The sequence below is a fragment of the Athene noctua genome, chromosome 1 (genome assembly GCF_965140245.1).
Source record: "Athene noctua chromosome 1, bAthNoc1.hap1.1, whole genome shotgun sequence".
NCBI classification, from domain to species: domain Eukaryota; kingdom Metazoa; phylum Chordata; class Aves; order Strigiformes; family Strigidae; genus Athene; species Athene noctua.
Window position 1 is genome coordinate 167,203,420 of NC_134037.1, and position 25,007 is coordinate 167,228,426.

Consider the following 25,007-nt stretch of genomic DNA (forward strand, 5'->3'; position numbering starts at 1 on the left):
CATCTTCAGTTACAGAAAACCTTGCTAGCTTTCTCTTGGAGCAGGAAGTGGTAAATCAGATCTTTCAGGAATCTGGAGTCAATTAAAAAGGTGAATGAGGAGTTACCATCTTCACAGCATAAAATCTGTTGGTAATCACTGACTCACTGTGTTGTCTTCTTTCTTCTTCTGACCTTCCAACCAAGAAAGCATGCTTAGAGTATCCTTATCTTCTTACTGGCAGTAGAATGCATGTACTTGCCCATATTCTTCCCTAGAATGTATGCTGTTCTCTCCTCAGATGCCTTTCAGAAAGAAATGTTTAGAATTACTCTCCTAGACTTAAGTGTTTTTGAAGGAAAATGCTTTTTATACCTCTGATGAAAAAATATAATGCTGAGTGGAAAACAATGCCTATAAACAAAAAAAGACTTGACCTATATATATCTGTGGCTACTCTTCATGTTGTTAGGAATCTCCAAACCCACTTATGCATAGGTTTGGACCTGTATCCCTTGTCATCCATAGGAAATCCTTCTTCAAAGTCTTCTTTTTCAGCATTTCAGAATGCTGTGGAGGTGCTATTGAAAGTTTATTTTAAAGCCTCCGTATACAAGCAGATTATTTAGAATGCAAAACATTGGAAAGAAAACTGTGCTCCAAAGATATATTTGTTGTAATTTGTTAGCTTAAACCTCATTTTAAAACTTGTTTTATACAGGACATAGACATAATGACTGGCTTGAAGAAATTGCTCCATAGTCTGAAAAAAATGATTTATAATTATTTCAGTTATAATTATCTGAAATACAATTTCATATGAAGTTTATATGCTGTTTCTTCTTATCTCTGAATAAGCATTTAAGAACATATTCCCTAATGTTCAGATAACCAATGTGCAAATGATTTGATATATCCATAGGAAGTGAAAAAGAAAGCAAAAGTAAGAAAGAACTACAAACCTTTAGGAAAATAGTAAATGTATTGTAAGGTGAATTAAGGGTTCTACCATATATATATCTTCTTGCTCTTTGAGAATTTAAATGCGTTAATTCAGCAGGACCTTTATGTCTTTGTTTGCAACTCTATCCTCTAGCATTATAATTAGTTTTACTTAAGTCCTTCATTTCAGTCTTAAATCCAGTACCGTTTTACTGTTTTCTCAGTTGCTTATGTTTGCACACAGTGAGTATATTCAGCATTGTATTTTTTAATTGCTCTTCACATGTGCAAATGACCACACAGAGTGACAAGGCAAACGGTTCCCCAGGATAGTGTAGATTTGTACAGAGGATCATTAACGTAGGTGGATTTTATTCTAAATTACAGTAAATCAGCCTTTGACTGTTGTCACAGGATCACATACACAGCCTGATAACAGCTGTAATTCTTAAAACAGAAGTTACATGAAATGTGAAAACTATAGAAATCTGATACAACATTTTCCCTGGATAAAGACATTTGGAATGCTATTGTAGGAGAGCTCCTATTGTAAGTCTTCCCTAGAAAATAAAGTAGCTTTTTATAATCAGCATGCCTCAAGCCTAATTTCTTTTCATTCCTTCTATAAATGAGTTATTCATACATTGATACAGAATACTGCTATTACTGTGTTAACTGCCTTATTTCTGCTAAAATTATATGTGCAGCTTCAGTTGCAATTAAACCAAGATCTTGGCATCTTGCATCAAGATGATGGCTCATCAAAAAATAAAAGAGGAGTTCTTCCCAAGCACGCCACAAATGTGATGAGATCTTGGCTTTTTCAGCACATAGGGGTAAGGACTGAATGTGGTCAGGAGACCCAGGTTTTTATGTAACTCTTTTATGTGGTCTCTTATGATTTTACTTCATAAAGAAGGTGAATTTATTCTGTTGTCATTTGTATAATCTCAGTTCAGTTTTCCCTGAAGTCATTTGGAGTAATTCCACAGTCGAACGTTGGTCGACTTTCTTATTAATTTTATTAAGTAAGTTGCATTTGTACCTTGTGATCTCAAATGGGATCTTTCATCACTGTGTTGAGGACTTAATGTTCGCTACACCCTGGTTCATGGCACAAGGGAAAATAGTTCCATCTGTGGTTTTGGTTGATTTTTTTTTTTTTTTTTTTTTTTTTTGTAGAGGAGAATTTCAAATTTTCTGGTTTTATCGCCTTTTCCAACAGTCCTTCTAATGCGTACCAAGTGTGTTACTGTCTACTTGTCCTTTCAGCAGAATGTCTTTCTTTTGCATAAATACTTATCCTGAAAGGATAAATGGGTCTCAAGTTCTATCACAATGTTTAGTTGATTGATATCCTGTCTTTTACAACATTTTACAACAGACAAATGACACAGGGAAACTGCGTGTACGCTTCTTATGTTACGTACGCTCTCTTCATCCATTTAGTTCAGAGTAGCTTTATTTAACTAGAAAATGTGTGTCAGTACTCTCATATGACATTGCCTTTAGACAGCATAACTAATCAGATCTTGTCACATGCTGTGTTGCCCAGGGATCATCCTGTTTAATAAAGACTGTCAGCCATGAGAAGCTTTTTCTTCTGAATTACACATCAGCAGTTTAATGAAATCATATACACTTAAGGATAAAATCAGTTTCATGTAGTAAAGCACTCTTTGTTAAATGATTTTTATCTATAAAAGTTTGTGAGGTTTCTAAAGTTTGGTTTTTAACGAGTCAGATGGTCTTAATCTAGCAGCTTTAATCAGTTGTAATAAAGGAGTCCTTATTTTTGATGAGGAGATGAAACAAGCTTATGCCTTTTTTGTCTGCTTTTTTGTCCTATTTAGCATCCATATCCAACAGAGGATGAAAAGAAACAGATTGCAGCACAAACAAATCTGACACTACTCCAGGTTAACAATTGGTAAGAGCAAAAACTCTTACTTAATGTCTGTCACTGTCTCCACATGCTTACAACATAGAGAAATAGTTAAGAGTGTAATCTGGACATCTGGAGTTAAATTTGCTGGCTTACCTGTATTACAAAATACATATAAAAATACAAGAATTACGCACTGATACACAAGCATATTATTTTTATGGTAAGGTTTAATAATACTTGTGCCCTTTAAATTATATAAGGACTCCAGAAACTTTGCAACATTAAGGAATTACATTCTGTTCTATTGCTGAAAGAGATGGAAGTACTCTCATGTCTCTTCTGCAAGTAAAGAAATTGAAGTTTAAAGGCGTTTAGTGACCTGAAGATCTGAAAAGTGTTCTCTGGTAATCATGGTTGCAAATGTTAAGAAGTTACTGTCAACAGATATGCATTCTGCTCTCCTATCAAAGGGTGGTATCCTTTGAGCAGTAATGTCCAAATGGAGAGTGTCAATACCTCAACTACTCTAGTTCATGGTCTCAACATGTTTTAGCATGTCTTATCTTCACTAGAGGTTTAAGATAATACACCTGCCCCTGCAGAAGAGAAGAGTGAGGGTGCCGACATGCATCCTATTCTGCTTGTGGTGTTGGTTCCTAAAACTATTGCAGCTAAGTCCAACAGGGATCTTCCTCAGATTTCAAAGATGACGCTGGCTGCATGGCTGCAGAGGGGCTCCGGTGGGGAAATACTCAAGATAGTGGCAGTACACTGGTTCCAAAAGTGGAACAGTGTAACTATGCCTGTGTGACACGGTAGTAACGGAGCTCTGTGGTACTGGGATCCGACTAATGTCTCTGCAAAGCATTGCATTACACCATGTGGACCTGCCAGCTGCACCCTACTTCCTTCCACTGCAGGTAAAGAGGGGTCCTGGATATGTTTTGTCAGATTTAGCAAGGGATGCTCTCCTCAGTCACAGCTCCTTACCACACCTGGCTACATTGATGTTGATTCAGTTAACTGCTAGTAGCTAAGTGAGATGTGATTTAAGTATCTTCTTCCTGTTCACTAGCAGAAAGGGGAAGGGCAGCAATTAGCATGCACAACAAACAAGTGAAAATCAAGGAACGAAAAGGAATTGGGAAGGATCTGAAAAATGTGTTTGCTATTGTCTCCTGGATCAGAAACCAGACCTTGTAAAGCCAGGGAGCCTATAAAATAAGTAATACGGGAGCTTAAGGAAGTAAATGAAACCAGACTAAACAAACTAGGTTAGGCAGGAGCTAGATTTTAGGTGAGCCCTAATGAGAGGAGTATCGGCTTTCTGAGCTGTGCTGTCAGCAAGTTTTCTGGTGCTTAGTTCTTAGTAAGATCTTGAAATGTGCGTCTGTCATGCTGTCTGGAGAATTTCCCCTTCTGAGGTTGAGGGGGGGAAATACTGCTAGCAGCAAAATGATAGAAGTACTTTCCTAGCTAGTTTGCCAAAATCAAAGGATGCCAGTATTCTAGAAGCAGTTTTACATGTTAGAAAGAGTGTCAAGCCAAGCTGGTAGGGAGAAGATTTTATATTCTTAATTGTTTTTTTCCTGCTGCATACTTTGTGAATCTGAGGGAGAGAGAATTTACAGCCAACTGGTCATAAGTACTTCTTGCCTTTGATTGTGTTTAGGTTTATCAATGCTAGAAGGCGAATTCTTCAGCCGATGCTGGATTCCAGTTGTTCTGAAACTCCAAAAACAAAGAAGAAAACAGCTCAGAACCGACCAGTTCAGAGGTTCTGGCCTGACTCCATTGCCTCAGGAGTTGCTCAGCAGCAATCTAGTGAGCTCACGATGTCAGATGGTAAGGAGAACTGACTAAACCACAGATAATAAAGTTAATTCCTCTGTAACAGGGAAATGAAGGGTTTGATGCATTTGGGGGGAGGGGAGCTTCTTGATATTTCAGTATAAATGTGGTTTTAATCTGGAAAAGCAACAGAAATGTGTCAGTTTTTCCCTCTTCAAAACCATTCTGTTTTGGGGGGTATTTTATTGGAATTAATTTGAGAGACTGTTGCTTTTGTTTCAGAAGTTCCGAACTGACAGAACAAAGGTTAGATGGGCCAACTAAGTTTTCTCAGTATGCGTATGCATGTCAGTAGCATTCTGTTTGATTAGCAGTGTTGGACTGCAATTTCAGTTTTGTGACTTCTCATCCGGTTCATGTTCCTTTCACTATTGCTGGAGGGACGGAGCCTCTGCAATTCTATATAAGCCTCATGTGTTTCAAGTTGAACACTGAGAAGCAGAGAAATGTAATAGAGCCTCCAAGGGCTTAGACTGATGTAACTTTCTTAGCATCAGATCAAACAAACAGACTTAATTTCAGAAAGATCAGTAACTGCTTTAATCTCAGGACCATCCTCTCTGTCCTGCTGCCTGCTGCTTTTTTGCTTTCTGGTTTGTAGCAACTTTTCCCTCAGCCTCCACTGGATCTGACAACAGTTTTAACCATTTAAACCACCTTAGATCTCTGTGAACACTCCCATTTTTCTGCCATGAATTAAGCTGGAATACTTTGCAGCAATGGGCTCGTCATGACTTCATAGGAGAATTGCTGTAATGGGTGTCCATAACACAGCTAAGTTAACGATTCCTGGACAACTTAATTCTAGCATTTTCTGATATTTAAGTGTTTGACAACCTATATAGCTTTTATTTTCATTTAGTTCCTTAGGTTTTCTTCCTGTTGATTAGAAACAAACTCTGTTATATGTAAATATGTAGTACTTAAGATTAGAAATCGAGAAGGGTGCTAAAGTACTCCAATTATGCTTCTCCAGGTGCTGTTGTTACAATTACAGCTCCAGTCAACATGAATGTAGACAGTCTCCAGTCTTTGTCATCCGATGGTGCTACTTTGGCTGTTCAGCAAGTTATGATGGCAGGGCAAAGTGAGGATGAGTCTGTAGACAGCGGTGAAGATGATGGAGGAGATCTCTCAACAACAAATATCAGTGGGCTGGTCTTGGATAACAGCGATTCTCTGCAGTAGGAAGCAAGAGAGTGTGACAAAATGTTTAGGAAAAAGAATGAACTGACTGACTGTTTTTATAGTTTGCACAGCAAACATTTTACACAAGTTTTATTTCTAATATGTTTTATATGTAGATATAGAAGGGTGCACTTTTTTGTATTTCATAGTAAGCTTAAAGAGTGTTTTTGCAGGTGCAGCAACTTCTTTCAAATGTGTTGTTCTTTCATTTCTTTTCCTTTTTCTTACTTCAGAAAATTATATCTAGTAATATAAAGAACCACATAAGCACCCCTTTGTTCTATGAATTGGAAGTGCTGCAATTTCTAAAAAGTTACGCAGTTTCAATTAGTGCTGTTATTTAACACAGCTCTTGATGGGCAGGTGATGTAAATTTAAAGCATGTGACACTAGTGTGTGGAACTTGATGGTTAAGTTAGATGCATATATTTGAAAGATGCTTCTGCACCTTAAAAACTGCTAGTCTGAGGTGGACAGCAACACACATAAAAAGAAAATGTTGATGTGTGATTCAGTAGCGAATGTATGGCAATTTAAATAAGTTTAGTTTCTCTCATAGTCCGTGAGCCTGTTTATCATTTGCTATAAAAACTCCTATTTTTACCTTGCCGGGGTTATTGGATAAAAAATATTTTTATAAATTCACTAGGAATTGGGATGACGACTGTATTAAGCAGGAGGGAAAAAAAAAAAATTTCCAGAGGGGAAAAATAAATGTTTAGTATTCCTATTTGGAAGGTCTGAAAACTGACCAAATTTAATAAACAAGCCTACACTAGCATTCTATGGTTCTCAGCTATCCCACAGTGATATACTATATTTGATAATAGCATAAGAAGGGCCCACTGTTCGATGGGATTTTGATATTGTCAAACATTGATTTATATTATGTGTAAACTAATATTCAGATTACATTAACTCTGTATCTAGACTTGTATCTGAAGATATTTGCTAAATGACTATTCAGGTAAGTAAATTCAAATACCCATAACTTTTCCAGTTATTAGAGAAGCTTAACAGTTTATACAACTGCATCTGAAAAATGAAAAGTTGCCTACTATACAGTCATGAATTGTGCTATCACTCTGCTAATTTTATTTCATTTGAAATATTTTCCCCTAATGCAAAAAGAAATATATCTTACGGATTTATATTAAATTTCTTCAGATCTGAAGGTCACTACCAGAATATACAGCAGGCTTTATTAGAGTAGAAAATTTTTGTGTGTCATTTAAAAACTAAAAGCTAGTGATGAAAAGGCTTTTTTTTTTTTTTAATGCTAACAGTTAATTATTTTTTTTTTTTCCCCAAAGTTTGGAGTCTGTGTCTGTCTATCCATGAACACTTACTTTTGGAACTTTGTAATTCCCGTTGTTAAGTATAAATAGCAGACTCCAAGAGTCTCATGGTATGATCAACATCCTCTTTCCCCCCTGTCCATTTGTCACAGTGTTGGATGAGATCAAAGCCAGAACTTCCTTCTGATTTAGACCAAATCTAGTTGCATTTCTAACATGACAGGGAAGAAGACGTTAGCTTTTAGAATCTTCAGACATTGTATTTGAACAAAGGCCTTTGACAGATGCAAGTATTTAACTGAATACTTAATTTCTGCTTCACAAAACACTCAGGCATGTGCTTAGGTCCCATTGATTTCAGCAGGATTAACACGTGTACTTTTTGACATACTCAGACGGTTGGAAGTTGGTCTCTAAAGATTTTCTTCCACAGCAAGTGTAAGTTGGTATGGTCAGTAGCGCTGGCATACGTACATGGAGAATACAGACATACATGGAGAATAATACTAGTTTTCAATGACTAGTAGCTATTTCGAAAAATTGGCATTGGCTTTTACTCAACACAAGTGGTGCTTCTGCTATGGCTTTTGTTTATTCCTGGCTGCAGATCTTGCTTCTTAGTTCAAATACTGTAATGATCTACTCCAGCTGGAGTGGTAATTTCTGATGAATTTGTTTTCTTCTAACTTCTCTGCTTTGCCACTAACATGCCATGTTTGTCAAAAAGCATAGTAAATGAATAATGAAAAATTTAATTAGGAAGGCTTTGATATAGCATAATTATGTCAAAGGCTATTGCCAAATCCAGTTTGACCCCAAAACATTTAAAAAGACAGCTATCATGTACAGATCATGCTCCTTTGGAAACATTCAACGTACTGCTGCTATAAAGGATACCTGAGATGACTAGAACTGAGAAACAGATTCTGTATTTTTCTTTTTAGTTGTTGTTTTTGATTTAACTCCGAAGTGCTTCATCATCCCCACAATTTCCATTATATAGTGGGTTATACGTTTTGGTTTGTTTGGAGTTTTTATTTAGCTACTCTTGTTCATATTTAATATCTCATTAATCTTTGTATTTCTAGCATGTAGGCAGATTAATAGTCTACTTTTTCAGTGTGTGCAGGCCTATGGACAAATACTTGCTTGTCCAAATCAACCTATGTTGGAGGAACAGGCCATTTCTCACTATCTCCTTTTTCTCCCTGACCAGTTGCTGCCTCAGTTCTACCAGCAGAGCTTTCCCTAGTCTGTTTCAAGGTAGTCTAGAAAGCAGCTAAGCCGGCAGAACTGTTGGGTTAGCAAGTAGCCAGCAGTGAAGGGAAGAGTAAACCAAAACAGGCAAAACTTCTGTGGTTTGGAGATAATGTGGCAATGGGCATTTGCCCACACTTCAAGACTCTGAGAACTGAGATCTTAAATTGTTTTAATACCCTCCCTTTTTTTAAGATCTACACAGCTGACTGGAAGAGAGTTCATGAATATGTGGTTTATGTGCCACTTGGAACTCAATTGGAAACAACTAGGCATCAGAGTTTGCAAACTTACGGAAGTTTATTTTGCAGAAAGAAACTCTTACCTGGTTAGCTTTTTTTATTCCCCCTACCTTACATGAAGAAGAAGTTTTATTCTTCTGGAACATTTGCAACCTTGTCTTCAGCTAGTTTATCAATACCTAGAAAGTGAAGTTGACAAAATTTACTGTGAAAGGGGGGGAATATGGAATAGTTTTACTGTCAGATCAGAAACTGTAAACCATAGGGATGTGAATTCCTAAAACTGAAAAGGCTTTACCAGTGCAATCAAAGGTATTGCTTAACAAAATGAACTCAAACCTTGTCTTTTATTCTGTAGTTGGTATGAGCTGCACAGAAACACTTGTTCTTTCCACGATTTAAAAAAAAAAAAAAAAAAAAATAGTAGTGTCCTTAGTGTTTGGATGTGTAAGAAAGATTGCTGTACTTCAGGAAAGGTACATGTTCACATTAGTTAAAAAAGTCTTTACAGGGAAACTAACTTTAAATCCATGTATAATTCCCCCCCCCTTAAAGTCCTATTCATATGCAATAGAACTAATTTGTTTTTAACATCAGTGTAATTCTTCTGCAGTTATGATTATTGAAACTTTTTTTCAACATAATCTTGGTCATTAATCCAAAACAGGGTTCTCAGTCCAATTTTTTCCAACATTTCTGTAACAGGCAAGGCAATTTCCTGTTCTTTAACTTTAGATAAACACTGCATTTTAGGAAATTAATTCAAAATCGATTAGGATGTGTTTTTAAATGACTGTTCTAAAGAAATAATCATGTTGGAAAACATTTAGAGTTGACAGGCATGGCTCTGGCTCTGCAGAGAGATCCTCAATCTGGATATTGGGTCAAAGTGGAGTCCTGCTGACCTCAGGGAAGCTCTGTAAGGCTGCATGTCGGGCTGCACTTATCTGCAAGAGAATCAGTTCCTTGTTCTGGTCCCTGATCACTAGTGGGAACCTTTGTAGAACCCTCCAACTCTGTTGCCTGCATACCTAGGTTTTCTTCCAGTGGAAACCAGGGTGTGGATAAAGGGCTTGGAAGAGCAGCAATTCATGTTGACCTGGTGTGCACCACATACTGTTTTGATGTTCAAAATGTGGCCAGAAAGCAGACTTACGCTGCAGAATTAGAGTTCCCGGTTCCTGTGCTTTAAAAGTAGCTTCAGGTTTATGGATATTCTAGTGGAGTAGGGCCACAAAGACTTAATGCATGAATAATATATCTGTTTGTTTCTGGTAGAATTAGAAGGCAGTTCAGCTTCCTGGCTTTATGAACTTGACAGCCCAAAGGATGAAACAAAGCCTTTTCAAAGGGTGATAGTTTCATAAAACCATTAGACTTGTAGCACTTAAACAAAAAACCAAAACACCCTGGTATTTTGAAAAATTGGAACACATGCATTTAATTGTAACTATGTTGATTTAAGATTTATTTTCTGAAGCTGAGTCATCTTGGGAGAAAAAAATGAGTAAGTATTTGTCTATGCAAGACACAGGTGTCAAAAATGTGTGAATTACCCATTTTTAGGTGCTGTATTGTTATTGTCTTTCTGACTTCTGTTACTTTGATCAGTCTTTTAAATTTTTTAGCCTTATATTCAGCTTAGTTTTTAGAGCTGAATAGGCAAAATGTAATTTTGAAATCTTGTTGGAAATGTAAGTAACCATTTCCTTATGAAAATCTCGCATGTTAAACAATTAAGTGAAATGTTTTGGTTTCATAATAATAAATTCAAACTCTCACCACCTCCTAAAAACAGAGCATATCCATGAAAATGCACGTTTAATTGTAGTGTGCAAATGATCAAATCATCAGCCTTGTGCTGAATACACTTTGATTTTTACTGTTCAGTGTAGCTGAATAGTAAAGCAGGTTTGTTTTGCCAAACTCAAACTCATTGTGAATCCCTCCCTCTCTCCCCCCATCTGCCTTTGGCTTGTTAAGCTCCTTCAGATAGGTTTGGGGTTGTTTAATTTTTAAGTCCTAAAGCAACATGATCATCCAGTGTAAAGTGTAGTGAAATTGGCACTAATGTGCTTTTAAGTGATTGCCCAAATCATGTTATTTGTTCATTCTTGTCACCTGGAAATATAAAATCTGTTCCTTTTCTGTGACTTAGTTCTTTTAGGACCTGCTGAGTGATCACAGCTGGTTTTGCCAGAAAAAAGCAAGGTGTGAGAACGCAATGAAATGCCTTACCAACCTTGTAGACTACTATAAAGATACTGACTTCATGTTAATAGAATCCAGTGTTTTCACGTTACGTCACCCATAAATCTTTCTGTGAGTTAGCAACATTTGGTCTACACAATCGACAATCTTTAAAATATGAACCCTGTAACTTCTTTTTTTCCTTGGTTGTTAAGGGATTTTGCAGCAACTGATCTATCAAGGGATAAAATTAAAAATCAGAATATGCTTCATGGATGACTTATTTTTACACTACTGTTCTCTGTGAACTGAAAAAGCACATTTTGAAAGCAAAGCATTCACACTTCTTTAACATTATTGTTTGGCTGAAAGACAAATGTTTTTAAGAAATCTTGAGCACACTTTCAAACTGCTTAACCAGTTCCAGGCCAGGGACAATCCTCGGCCTTTTCATTTGTTTGGGTTTTCTTGTTTATGCAAATGAAGAAAAATGTTTTCTAGTTCTTACCAGTATGGGGATTTTTATTATGCTTTTGTAATGCAGGAGCAGCTTCAATGAAAGAATTAGCAGGTAAATATTCCATAATATGTGTGACTTTGGGTTTTTTTTGTTGTTGTTTCAAAATTGTTAATTAAAATGGCATGGACATCAAACTTCCAATAATGGTTCCAAGCATATATAGTGATAACTCATTTGAAAATACTTCCTCTTGTGCAAGTCCCATGTGTTAACTTGCTTGGGCAGATTGTAATTCTAAATTTCTAAAATTGCCATGTTCTACTAGATCAGAAATCTTTGGGAAATGAGCAGACTTTTTATTACAAGACAGTGATTCCTCTCTAGCAAGAAACTCTAAATTTGTTTCATTCAGTGTGTATGAGTCTTACTCAGCAAAGATGAAGACAGACATGGGTGTTCTGTAGATAAGATATACTTCTGCTTAGCACTGAAGCATTATTTATTCCTACTCTTGCTTCCCCAGCATCTGTCATGGTGTCATCCAAGTATGATCCCCGAACAATGCAGCCCTGAGCCCAGTACTTCTGGCTGAAGGGGTTGTATGTGACTGTACTGGCTAGGGCTGGTACAGCCCTGTGATGCCATGCCAGATTTTTACAGCTTTTTACTTGAGAATATGTCTCCGAGGATTTTGAATCTTTTTTTTTTTTTTTTTTTTTTAAAGGGTTATTCTGTGATTAACTGAATAGTATGTGTTCTGAGTAGTATGTCTTCTAGACACAGGAGTATTTAACCATAAAATCAGACTGGTTTGTGTTGGGAGGGACCTTAAAAACCATCTAGTCCCAACCCCCCTGCCATGGGCAGGGACACCTTCCACCAGACCAGGTTGCTCCAAGCCCCGTCCAACCTGGCCTTGAACACTGCCAGGGAGGGGGCAGCCACAGCTCCTCTGGGCAACCTGTGCCAGTGTCTCACCACCCTCACAGCAAAGAATTTCTTCCTTATATCCGACCTAAATCTTTCCTCTTTCAGTTTAAAACCATTACCTCTGGTCCTGTCACTAATGACCTTGTAAAAAGAGCACTCGATCGTTTCTTTGACATTAAATGAATGCCTGAGAATAACTCCTGGTGATATCACTGGAAATAGTTTTAACTCCACTGCTGTGAGGAAGCAATTTTTTCCTTAATCTGAAGAGAGTAAAAAAAACAACCAAAAAACCCCTCAACCTGTAAAACAGATTATTTCACCTAAATTATCTCCAATATAGTGTATTCCTAGTCTGTTGGTTTTAAATTTCCCTGAAAGATGAATTTGCCTTCTTCAAGAAGGCATTGCAGGAATCAGAAGCATAGTCATAAGTAACTGATGAGCCTGTTTGCTTTTGTGGAGCACCTGTTTACAAAACAGTAATCCTTTAGTATGCAGTTTAGGGCTGTTTAAATACCTATCTGTAGAAAACCGGAGCAATATGGGAAAATAAACATGCACAGTGGAAAATGAGGATTCTGCAAAAAGTAACAGATAAGGCTGGGACACACACTAGGTAACTATTATTATATTTATTCAAAATCCATACTTAAATTCATGCAAGTTCAGAGTGTGCAAGGTATGCGGGATTAAACCTGAGCTGTGTTTAAAAAAAACCCAATTACAAATTACCATTTAGATACACTACTAATACCTGAAAGCAATGTGACCTTCATGGGTCAGATTTGGTTTGTCTTCCTGATGTAACTAAGACTTGCTCTAGAGCTTATGAAGTAATTGGGGAAAACTTATGGATGTTTATCTTCTCTGTTGGTCTTTGGACTTTTGTGTCACTACTAGCACAAATCAGAGTTGTTGGGCCTACTCCTGACCAGCACATATTTTTTCCTAAATATAAACTGAAGCATATACTAAATGTGAGTGTGGTAATAAAACTTAATTTAGAGATGTTTTTGTTAAAATCCAAGCATTTTTAAACTTGAAAAATTTTTAATAGTCATAAAAAATATGCAGATCATACGTAAGAGACTAGTGACTGATTTACATGCTATTTTTGCTCTGCTCCCCCCCACCCCCGCAACCTTTCACTCTGAGCTGCAAACTGCAGAGACTCTCCTTAATGTCTTAACGTTCATCAAATTATGTTTACTACGCATTTCTGTGTAGCACAATTTATAACTTTATTTGGTCTTTAAGATTTAGACCACTTTCAGCAGAGGCTAGCGTACGGAAAAGGGGACTTAGATGTGCAATTACACAAGCAAAATCAATTATTGCACAGGTACTGTTTTTTCAGAGATACTTAAGAGTATGTGTGGTTCCATGGTTGAGATCCAAATTAAGGCCAGGAAGGGGGGAGAGACAATATTTCTGTTACTGGTGTCTCACTGTATTTTTATAGTGGAACAAGAGGGTGATTTTTTTATGTTTTTTTTTTTAATACACAAAAGGACTATTTTGCACAGCTGATTCTGATTAACTTTCTTAACTTAGTACTATAGCTGGATTGAAAGCTGAAAGCTTCTGAAAACTTTAAGAAGCATCATCAAATAAAACTCAGAATTGCAAAACTCCAGAGATTTTGAGGAACTATGTTGGTATTTGTTAGATAATACCTGTGCTGCCTTTTCAGCTTTTCAGATGCTGGGGAAAACAATACTCCTGAGTCACTTCTAGACGCAGTGACACTTTAAGCAGCTACAGAAATAATAATTTTCCTCTAAGATCCTCCATTCTGCTTTCAAGCAACTCTTTTTGTATTCCTATTCTTTCTCTTTCCTCCCCCCTTCCTTTCTTTGAAAGCTGGCAACAATTAATCCTTGATTATATACCCTAGACTTTTTCTGGGTCTCTTGAGCTTTTGAACCGTGAATAGTGTTGAATAATGACTCCACAAATCACTCCAAGATTCAAAGCCAGCTTTGCTGGAAAAAGCCCAACAACTTTACAGAACTGAGTTGTGGATGCTGCTATTTATGAATGCAGTATTGAAGTGGTAACTAAAAATAACCTGTCCTTAGCATAGATGCACAAGGTTAAAGCTAAATCACTTCAGGCATAGAACAATTTGTAGATTATTTTCCCAAATGAATGTGTGTCATTTTTGTCACGTACGTGCTTTTTAATGTTTATGTTTGCTCCAGTAAAAGGTTTTAGGCATAGGAATGCATATTTTAACACTGTGCATCACAAAACATGGACATCTTAGGGAAACATGAAAATCCCCTCCCTATTAAAGCATGCAAATCCTTAATTTAAAGAAATTACACTTAGAGTCAGAAAAATCTGCTTTTGTTTTAAATTTCAGAAGCAAAATATATACTGCATCAAGTGTGTATATATTGAGTTTGCCCTGAAACTCCTGACTGGTAAATCTTATGCAGCCCCTTGCTGCTGTAATGTAATTTTGACTAAGATAACCCAAGTGTTGGCTCTTCTGCTCTTCCCAGAAGACATCTGTTTTAAATGCCAAATCTCCATTTTTGGGCCCTCCCTGCCCACTGACACAAAGGAAGGAAAGGCTGTTATTTGTAACACAGAGCGCATCTAACAATTGGGGCTTAATACCGTGCAATAATTATTTGCAGTTTCTTCTAAAATACCTCCATGATTTTTTCACTGTGATATTGAACCAAAGGGATATAGGAAGGATATATATTTAAAAAATCCACTTCAGCTCAATGTCCTGATGTAGGTTAACTTTTACTTCATACTACTTTTTTTTATCTTGACCCAATTGCATGTGCCTGTGTGAGTTTAGTTTTCATCTGTGTGCTGTTTGCTGGTTAGTACGCTGCATCACTGGCACGCTGGCAGGCATGTCAGGACAACTGTATGCACTTAAAATTTCCTATAAGGAACAGATTCAAAAGGTAGTGAGCAAATTCAAAAGGTAGTATCAAATGGTACCTCTTTTCCTGCCCCCAAATTTTAAAGAAAAAGTATTTCTAGGGGGATGTAATCAGTTCATTACCAACACTGAGTGGGTACAAATCAGTTAAATTAGGGGATCCTCTATGAAACCTCTGTCACATTTTCATCCCAATCAGGAATCATAAGCACAGAACCTGCCACAGGATCAGGATTTCTGATCATTTAAGACACAACACCTCGACAAAATGACAGGCAGCCATTCCCCTGCACAGGCTTTGCAGACACAGGCTGGGGGAGCAGAGCAGCAGGGATGCTAAAGCTGTTCGGTGAACCACCCAGAAAGAATTCACTTATGGCAGGGTGTCAGGAAAAGTAGAAGGACTTGGACAAGCACTTTAACTTCTTGGCACTGGGTATAGGTGTGCCAAAAGGACACCTTCTAATGGGCCTTCACTCACTTCACTTACCTGAATATTTTACAGCCTCACAAGGCAGGGATGGAGAGGGCATGTTAGAAGGACTGATGCTTAAAACATGGTTCTGTTTAATTCAATGATTAAATCATTAATATACTGAAGAAAGGCTATGTTGGTTCCACATATAACTAAGCAGCAGTATTACAAAGTTATGAGACACCGAAGAACACGAACAACACCACCCCCCCACCCCCCCACCCCGACTTGATTGCACTCTATGTAAAAGGAGTTCTTTTTAGGAGTGGCAAATTTCAGCTTTTGACTCAATGTTCAGGGCTAGTTCAGGGAAGCACCAGAGTTTGTATGCTGCTTTGCACTTAAGAAACATGTATGGCTTCTTACCTGCAAACATGTGCTTAGCTGTGATGCAAAACTACAGTGAGCATGCGAATGGGTAGCCATAAAACTACGCCGATGTCCATGGGGAAAATCTGAGCTGGAAAGATATAAATAACAATACCAGCAATACTGTGTCCAAAGTGTAGACAAGCACATGGGTGATTAATACTGGAGAATCCAGCATACCACCCATTCAAATGAAGCATACCAAAACCCAAGACATTTAAACATAAGTGAGTAAATTCTGACAACTGAATGGTGTCATCTCTGAACAGGGTTATTTTTCTTTTCTCTCTGTGCTGGTGCAGCTGTTTATGGAAAAAGTAACATCATGTGGCTACTTATTTCAGTGTCATGAAATGTAGACAGAGATCCCGTGAGACTTCCAGCCAGAGGCTGGAGGTGCAAGCTGTCATCAAATAAATCCATGATGGTGGCAGAGCAAAGAAACTGTTCACCACCTCCAACGGGCAGCTTGCAAAGGAGCCACCGGGGACCTTTTGCACAGATGTTTGATGAATAACTCCTCACTGGTCCTATGCTGTATAAAGAGCATTCACACAAAACCAATAATATTCAGGGATTGCCATCTGTCAGTCATTCTCATTTAAAGGTTATCAGTCACAAAAGGGGGAAGCGGTGTGGCAGATAAGATGTGTGACAAAGAATAAACATTGTCTGCCACCACCACCCTCCCCAGGCGACACGGAGTCTACCCAAATCACTCGTGGCTCCCTCCAAACAATCACTACACTTGCAAAACTGATGAGAATGCTTGCACGCTGATTTCCTTAAATGCTTGGCAAACACGAATGAGAGGTAACCCCGTGGGCTAAAATACTCACACCTTGCAAGCATAAACAGGATGTTTGTAGATACCTGCACAGCATGTAATTAAAAACCTCTTGTGCTGCTGGCTTCAACAGCAGCACGGGGTGTCTGGTCTGTAAGGTGACGGTGAGCTTAAACCTTATTTAAAAACAAAGAGGTTTTTTCAACCAGATGGAGAAGAGCAGAGGGGTACAGGACACCAAGTAAAACTCCCTTCACCATGACAGAAACACATCCTCTGGGAACAGGGCAGTGATGGTGTGAGGCCAGGGGCTCAGCCTGTGCTGGAGCTGGGGCGCCCAGGCATCTGGCTGGACCTGGAGCATGCCAGGGTGAGGGACCCTCGCTGCCCGGGGAGGGTGATTGCTGCCCCCCTCCCCACAGCTGAGCTGCAGTAAAATCCGTGGTGGAAGAGGCGTGCGGTCAGTGTCACAAGCTCAGTGTTAGCTGACATCCAGAGTCGCCATCTAACATTTCTAGTAACACCTAACTCACCAGGGGAAAGTAAGAGGTGTTGTTCCCTAACCTTTTTAGTTGTCACAAGGGACAAGTTTCTGCAAACTGAACTGGAAAACAAGCTCTGCAAAAATTGCTGACTGCCTGAAGATTTGGTGCCTCCTGTGGTTTTCTATGTCAAGCAGGAGCGTGTGGTGGCTTTTGTGAAGCCATGTCACATCTCAGTTTGTAGTGAGCACTCTTCCTTACCCAGATGAGCCCTCAGGTTCACTGCAGTTTTCTGCATATCACACAGGCAGGAGGCAAAACTGCCAAGAGCGTCAGCTCTGTGGGGTGGGTGATGGCTGCAAGTGTCCTCCCAGCAGGGACAAGACAGGGAGCTTGCCAGGCATGGGTTGGGCACCTGGCAGGGACTTCTTCACCGTTAGAGGCGTCCTCTCCCTCTCCTTCTCCCTCTCCCTCTCCTCTCTTTTGCTTCCCCATTCCTTCAGAAGCCAGTGCAGGACCAGGGCAAGGAGGTATCCTGCCTGCCCCAGCTCCACACGAAACATAACCCATTATGTCCCCAGATCATCCCCTTCATGTGTTCTCAAACTGGCTGGTGCAAAACCCCAGAGCAGCATGGCACACCTAGTCCCCAAGACCCCTCCAGCCTCCAGAAAAGTCCATGTTGGGTCCCAACCTGCACCCACTGCAGGTGCCAGCTGAGGCCCATCAGTGTGGTGGCTGTGCCAAAGGGGACAGTGTGGTCGCTCAGGTGCCCTTATTTCCCAGGCTCAGCTTTGAGATGAAACAGTCTTTCAGACGTGCTGAGTGCTCACGTCTGGCCAAGGGTCATCACAGCCCTGGGCAGGGTTAGCCTCCAGCAGCCCCAGTCACCAGGGACCCTTGTTTACTCTTGAAAAGCAAATTCACCTCCTTCCTCCAATCTTTCTCCAACCCCTCACCTGATTCTTATGCTCTTGCTGGTTTTCTGCAGTTGAATGGCATCCAACAGAGCAGTAGAGAGGCATAAGAAAAGAAGCCAGGGGGTACGTTTAATGTTTCCAGGTATACCTGGGGCCAAGGTGACTGGAGAGAGGCTGGCCTGGCTTGAGGCTTGCCTGGCCTAAGTAACACCGACTAATGGCATGAGGAAAGTGTATGTGTGCTTATCAGTAAAGTTTTCAACAGTATATTGGTAAAATTGATTTTATTCAGCGCCTTGAAGGAACACAATTAACACTTGTTAACGTCTCAGCCTGATGAAGCTATGTTTTTGATTACAATCTCCCTATACATTAATATATGTGTATATATCTATATATGTCAAAGCATTCAGAAGATGCAATTCTGCCATATTCCATGTCTGCAGCAGTGGTAAGGGGAGAGCAGGAGAGAGGAGGAGACAGTCACTGACAATGTGGGGTGTTGCTGCTGAACTGGGACACAGCAGGGACTGACAACACAGTCAGCCCTCGGTAACTGATTCATCAAGGTGGCTGTGAAGGATCGACCCTTGACTGCCAATATCCCTACGGGAGTCTTCAAGGTTTTGCTCTGGAGGATGGAGGCATGAGAGGGGTGTGTCTCCTCTGAAGAACACAGCCATGTGCTAACCCACCTCCTACTCCTCCCACCACAAAAAAAAGCCTGGAGAGGGGGATATCAGCCAATCTTCTGATTTTGGTCCCAGCACTTTGAACTTGGTGGAATAGAGGAAGTGAAAACCTGGCTCCTGGGAGGTAGTTTATCCAGGAAAAACAGACTACATAAACAGACTATATAAACATAAGCATGTACAAAAAGCCCAATCATCTTACAAATAAATAAATAACTGCATTGTTTCAGTTACATGCTAGCAGCAATCTAACCTCTCATAGCCCACTTGTCATGGAACAAACCTTACAACATAGAAAGCTCACCCACTATAGATGCTTTGCCCTGGCATATAAATGACATACAATGGGTCATCTCTTCAGCGCTCTGTGGCATGGCCATATTTGCCAAGTCCTCTAGGACAGTTTAAAGCATTTAATACTTTTCAGCGAGGATGCCTCACAGTGCAGAACGCCTTCTGCTGCCAGAGAGGCTCTCCTGTCGCTCTGCCCTCAAGCTGGTGGAGAGAAGATGTTCACTCCTTGCTCTTGCCACCGCTGCACTGCAGCTGGCCCCCCTGGGGGGGACAGGTGCAAATCTGGTCGCCGTGGGTGGTGATGGTGCCAGCAGGCACTGCCGTCTCCTCCTCGTCGTAGCAGACGCAGCGGGGGCAGCCGTCGGCCACAGGGCTGCCCACAGCCTGGCAGGTGGGGGGCAGGCGGGGGCACAGCGGGGCACAGGTGATGTCCCCACCAGGGTGGCAGGTACACAGCTTGCGGGCAAAGTCGATGTAGAAGGAGCGGCCGGCAGGGACGTGACCGCTGGTGAAGCCTTGCATCTCACAGTCGCTCTCCAGGTAGGGGGGGCAGGCGCAGGGTGGGGGACAGGGCGGGCAGCAGCCCTCAGTGGCCATGGTCAGCCTCCCCATGTCCCTCTCGGGGCATGGGGTGCAGGCGCTGGGGTCGCACGTGGGTTTTGGGGCAGCGCTGCAGAGCAGGAGGCAGGTGAGCGACAGGCGAAGGGTGCCAGCGAGAGCCATGCTTCTGGGGAGAGAAAGGGGGAGATAGGTGCAGGCATCACAGTAGGCATGGGCACACCAAACACCCAAGGTCTGGACCCCCGGGGTTTAAAGTGAGCAGGATGCAGCCACCTCTCCCCAGCGTGCCCATTAGCTGTTGTTTTGGTCATCTGCAGCTTGCTGGGACCCGGGTGGCTTGCTCTAAAACAGAAAGTCTTGTGCCCCAATGCTCATCCTGGCTGGCTGCAGCATGGGCACTGGGTTAGCAAAGTCCATGTTGCAGCACACACTGAGATTTGGCACGGTTGCCCTGGCCAGCAAATGGAACTTGTTCACCCCTATATTCGCAGAATCACAGAATCATCTAGGTTGGAAAGGACCCTGGAGATCAACTAGTCCAACCATTCGCCTAGCACAGTTCCCACCTACAGCATATCCTTAAGCTCTAAATTGACCCTACTCTTGAACACCTCCAGGGATGGGGACTCCACCACCTTCCTGGGCAGCCCATTCCAACGCCTAACAACCCCTTCTGGAAAGAAATGCTTCCTAATATCTAGTCTGAACTTTCCCTGGCGCAACTTGAGGCCATTCCCTCTTGTCCTGTTGCTTTCTACTACGCTAAAGAGGCTCATCCCCAGCTCTCTGCACCCTCCTTTCAGGTAGCTGTAGAGGGCGATGAGGTCTCCCCTCAGCCTCCTCTTCTCCAGACTAAACACCCCCAGTTCCCTCAGCCGCTCCCCGTACGACCTGTGCTCCAGACCCTGCACCAGCTCCGTTGCCCTTCTCTGGACACGCTCGAGTCATTCAATGTCCTTTTTGGAGTGAGGGGCCCAAAACTGAACACAGGAATCGAGGTGCGGCCTCACCAGTGCCGAGTACAGGGGTAAGATCCCTTCCCTGTCCCTGCTGGCCACACTAATCCTGATACAAGCCAGGAGAGAGTCTGGGTGTCAGCTTGAGCCCTTCACGCTGTGCTACCCACCACCTGGCAGCTTGCTGCTTGCCTTTTCCAGCCACTTCACTCCCTCACAGGAAGCCAAGGGGTCACCTCATCCTTGTTTCAACTTGTGAAGCCTTTGCTATTTCCAAATTGCGTAACTATAAAGGTAAAACTTGAAAGCATGAACTCCATCTGCCTTCAATGTGAAAATAAAAAAAAACAACAAACAACCAAACCCAAACCCCAACTTTAAAACTTTCCTGTTTTAAAAGCAAACTTTTGTTTGTTCAGGTTACTGCTTTATCCTTGCTCTAAGCTCCTGTTCTGCCCCCTCGTTTCATCTATACATTTTAATCTACCAGTTACTTTACCATTGCTCGCAGTGGACTGATGGCTGTGCCAAGCAGCACAGACCCACTCCCCACAGAAAGGTGGCGGCAGCAAGGATCTCCCTTCCGCAGCCCCATGCCGAGAGCCCCCTCCTGACTGCCCCAGCTTCAGCCACCTGGTTCCTCCGGGCTTCACGCACAGACAGAGCAGGGCACTGCCATCAGCCACCATGAAGTCAAAGGTTTCGCACACCCCAACCTCTGCCCAGCCCCAGCAGGCCATTCACCACTGAAACCTCTGACCCCACCTAGCAATGAAATCGGACTTCTGCAGCAGAGACAATTCCCAGCAAAACCACAACATGGAGTTTGTCACTGGGCAGCTGCCCTGGGAACAGCTTGTGCCAGGCCACTTTTCCTAGTGAAATGTTCATCCTCCCTCTTAGTTCTGGAAAACCAGGCTGTGGGCTGGCTGAGTCGCTGCCCCCTGCCCCACGCCAAGTCCCCGTGGACCCCGGCCCACGCAGTGCTGGTTACCTGCAGGGTGGACGGCCAGGTGCTGTGGGACCCCGAGTGCCGTCTCTGGTCTTCACCCCGCAGCCCGCCCGGGGCCCTCTATTTATGTGCTGTAGGTGGTGGCTCCACCATGAAACACTCACTGGTGGGGGCAGACGGGTAGGCGGGGAAGGCTCCATAACACAAAAGGTGGCTGGGCAGGGCCAGCAAGATGCTTATCTTGCTGGTGGTGTTGGTTTAGTTTGACTGACTGCTGACTAATCTGGCATCTCCCAGCTGTCTGCGGGTCTGTCATCTCTCCCCACGCCCCTCTTTGCAGACTTCAGCCAGGGTTTCTGAAGCGTCAGCATCCCCCTGCACTTTGCAGACTGCCGGGGGCATGGGCACCAGCGTCCAGAGGGAAAGCAAAATGATTTAAAAGCTCTAGCAAGGCAGCACAGGTGGAGAGCAGCCAACTCTGGGCTGATGCACCCCACAGTCTCCTCAGGAGCCAGAGGTGGTCATGGACCTTCTTGGGACACACATTTTATCCTCGTCTCCATGCAGCTTCCCAGGGCAGGGCAGCCCTCCCATGCAGCACAGTTGACACACACCAGTTAGAGTGCTTTAGGCCCTGCGTGGCTGTTCTCCTCTGGATTAAGCTGCAGGGAGCCAAGGCCATGTATCTCAGCAGAGGAGGTATGCATGAGTTTTATGTATGGGCATAACCTGGGTTCCCTGACCAGTGCGGGCAGCCTGAACTCCTCTGGGGGCCATTTGCTCCCTGGTGTGAAAATGTCTTAGCCTGAGGTACTAATAAATTCGTTGGAAATGTGTCCCCCAACTTCGCAAAGCAATGGGATGAAAAGCAGAGACATCTTGCAGCACACGGGACTGTGGAGAGCAGCGAGCGTTTCGGAGGCACCCGGCCCCCATGCACACCCCTCGAAGCAGGAGGTGTTGGGAGAAGAGCATGGGCGGGTGCTGCAGGATCAGGGTCCATCTCATGCACCTGAGCTGGGTGCCACGCTCAGGGCAGTGGGATGGGATGCTGCCGGGGCCTTGTCCTCCTCCCACCACCCTCTCATGGCTCCTTAAAATTGAAAATCCCCGTTCCTCTGGTAGATGCATGGGACCCCTGCACCCTGCAGAGCCCGAGAGCACTGAGCTGCACTGAGTTGGGGGGCTGCCTTTCTTTGGATACGTAAAATACCGATAGGGCCTCAGTGGTGAGGGAAGGGAAACAAACTCGCAAGACCAGTTATCTGGAAGGGGTTGTCACTGTCAGAGGGCAGCCCTGGGGATGAGGGGAGAAGGGAAGGTGGGTGGCGGGTGAAACACTGCTAGGTCCTGCTGCTGCCACCAGCCTGTGTGTGGGCATGTGTTTACAGATCCTGCAGGGATTTCTGCAGACAAGGCAAATGAAACTCCTCCCCTGCTTCCTGAGGCCTTTTCCACCCCAGAGACACACTGGACAGGATAGCACCAGCCAGTCCCTCTCACGGACCAGTACGCCCAACCCAGCACCCTGGGGTGCAGGTGGGGCAGCACTCTGCCCTTGGCATGTGCTGTGGGGCACGTTTGCGTCCTCAGGGTCCCAGCCTGTGGCTAACTAGAGCAGATGTAACACAGACACCCCTGGCCAGGGCAATGCCACTGTCAGATGTGCCTGCTGGGGGCAGGGGGCTAGGGGCTCGGGGAGCCCCTCGATGAGGCTGGCTCCAGCCCAAGTGGGGCAATCCCAGAACATCTGGAGCTTGCACCCAACTTTATTAGTTCCCACATTCCTAATTAACAAACAGAAGCCTCTGTAAATATTTGTGGTTAATACTCAGCAGTCACTTCACCCTCTGCTGAAATGCAGCTGCCTGCCCCATCGCCTGCCTGCAGCTGACGGCCACCACCCCACAGTGCTGCTGCTGCTGCTGCTGGGAGCACTGGGTTTGGGCTGAGCCAAAGCGGCCGTGTGGACTGGGAGGAGCTTCAGGGCAGCAGAAGTCTGGGCAGCCATTACGTGCTGTTAGCCCATCATCTCTTTTTTTTTTATCAGAGCTGCCACATTTCTATGCCCAGGTGAGCGCACGGCCCCCCGCATGCTCAGCGTGCTGGGCAGCAGCCTGCTCTGCAAGCATTCAGTACAAATGCGTCAAGTAACGTGTTCATTTCTGCTCAAACTCACAGTAATGCAACATCTTTTGCATAAACATATGCAATTTCTGAGAGGGCAACCCATTACTGTGGCTTGTCCCACACAGCCCTGGGCACTGCTAGAGCAAAAGGAGGGCTGCCTTAAGCTCTTGTTTGCACACACACACGCAGCAGCAGCCTGGAGCTCTTTCATTCCTGCTTCAAAGCTCTTGGGTGTGACCCAGGCATCCTAAATCTTCCCTAACCCCCTGTGAGAGACCTGCCCAGCATGCAGGGTCTTATTTCCATGTGCACTTAGAGGGGCTCTCTCTGGGGCAAGGTGGCAGCGGTCTCCAGGCACAAATAGGTCATCTCTTTGAAGATGCCCATGTCTCTGGAGCAGCCCAAGGAGCTCTCTCACACTTGACCTTAAAACTCATGACCTGCCTTTGAGACAAGAGCCGTCCCATTGGGGTACTCGCATTGGAGGTGGGGGATCTGGGGGTTGGAGGAGAGGGCCCCAATTCCCCATGAAGAGGAGATCCCTGCAAAGAGAGACATGCCCCTGGCTGTTGAGTGGAGGCAAATCTCTGCTCCTCTTGCAGGCAGGTCTGGTGCACAGGAGGACATACTGCAGTTATAGGCATCAGGAAGGGTCTGGCGTGTCCCAGGCTTCAAAGTAGTCCAGATTCAGACTCAGTTCTGGGCTTCATGGAGTTAAGACTTAATCATCTGGACTAACATCCTTCAGTTTGCAACAGAGTTGCTAAAATAAATACCATACAATGAGGTTGAGATAATCGGTTTTTACTTTTTCTGGACAAATACGGTTATTGCTCTAGCAAAAACCTGCAGATCTGATCTAGCTTGTGTCACTCAGGAAGCAAAAGACAGTGGAGACACTCTTCCTAAATATAAATACTTAAGCATTCTATAATTTAATAGAAGTCTTGTATAAACTAGATTAGACTGAAAGTATGGACCAGCCCACTTAGCAGCAAGCCAAAATCAAAATTGTTTCTTGTCCCCTTGGAGCAGCTCCCAAGACTTATAGAAAGATTTGCAAAGCTCTTAGTGTCTTTTGAGACCAAGTCCCCCAAACCAGGTTTCAATGGCAATTCAGTTTGGTCCCACAGCCCTCCTTTCACATTTGCTTTCATTTATGTTCTTTGCAGCCATGGCAAATGGCTCTTCGGACCTTCATTATCAGTTCCTGGAACATAATACTCTGACAGCAAAATTAAGATCAACCT

The 25,007-nt window shown here is 42.8% G+C and overlaps 1 protein-coding gene across 4 annotated transcripts in view; it reads left to right on the plus strand.

Moving 5' to 3' along the window:
• Positions 1-11,525, plus strand: part of PKNOX1 (PBX/knotted 1 homeobox 1) — a 46,952-nt gene extending 35,427 nt beyond the window's left edge. For all 4 annotated transcript variants that reach the window (XM_074904309.1, XM_074904337.1, XM_074904319.1 and 1 more), the window contains 4 exons: positions 1,629-1,757; positions 2,775-2,851; positions 4,482-4,654; positions 5,637-11,525. In XM_074904309.1, coding sequence (XP_074760410.1) covers positions 1,629-1,757; positions 2,775-2,851; positions 4,482-4,654; positions 5,637-5,848 — 591 coding nt within the window. In that variant the 3' untranslated portion in view covers positions 5,849-11,525. The remainder of the gene's footprint in view (positions 1-1,628; positions 1,758-2,774; positions 2,852-4,481; positions 4,655-5,636) is intronic.
• The last annotated feature ends 13,482 nt before the right edge of the window (positions 11,526-25,007 follow it).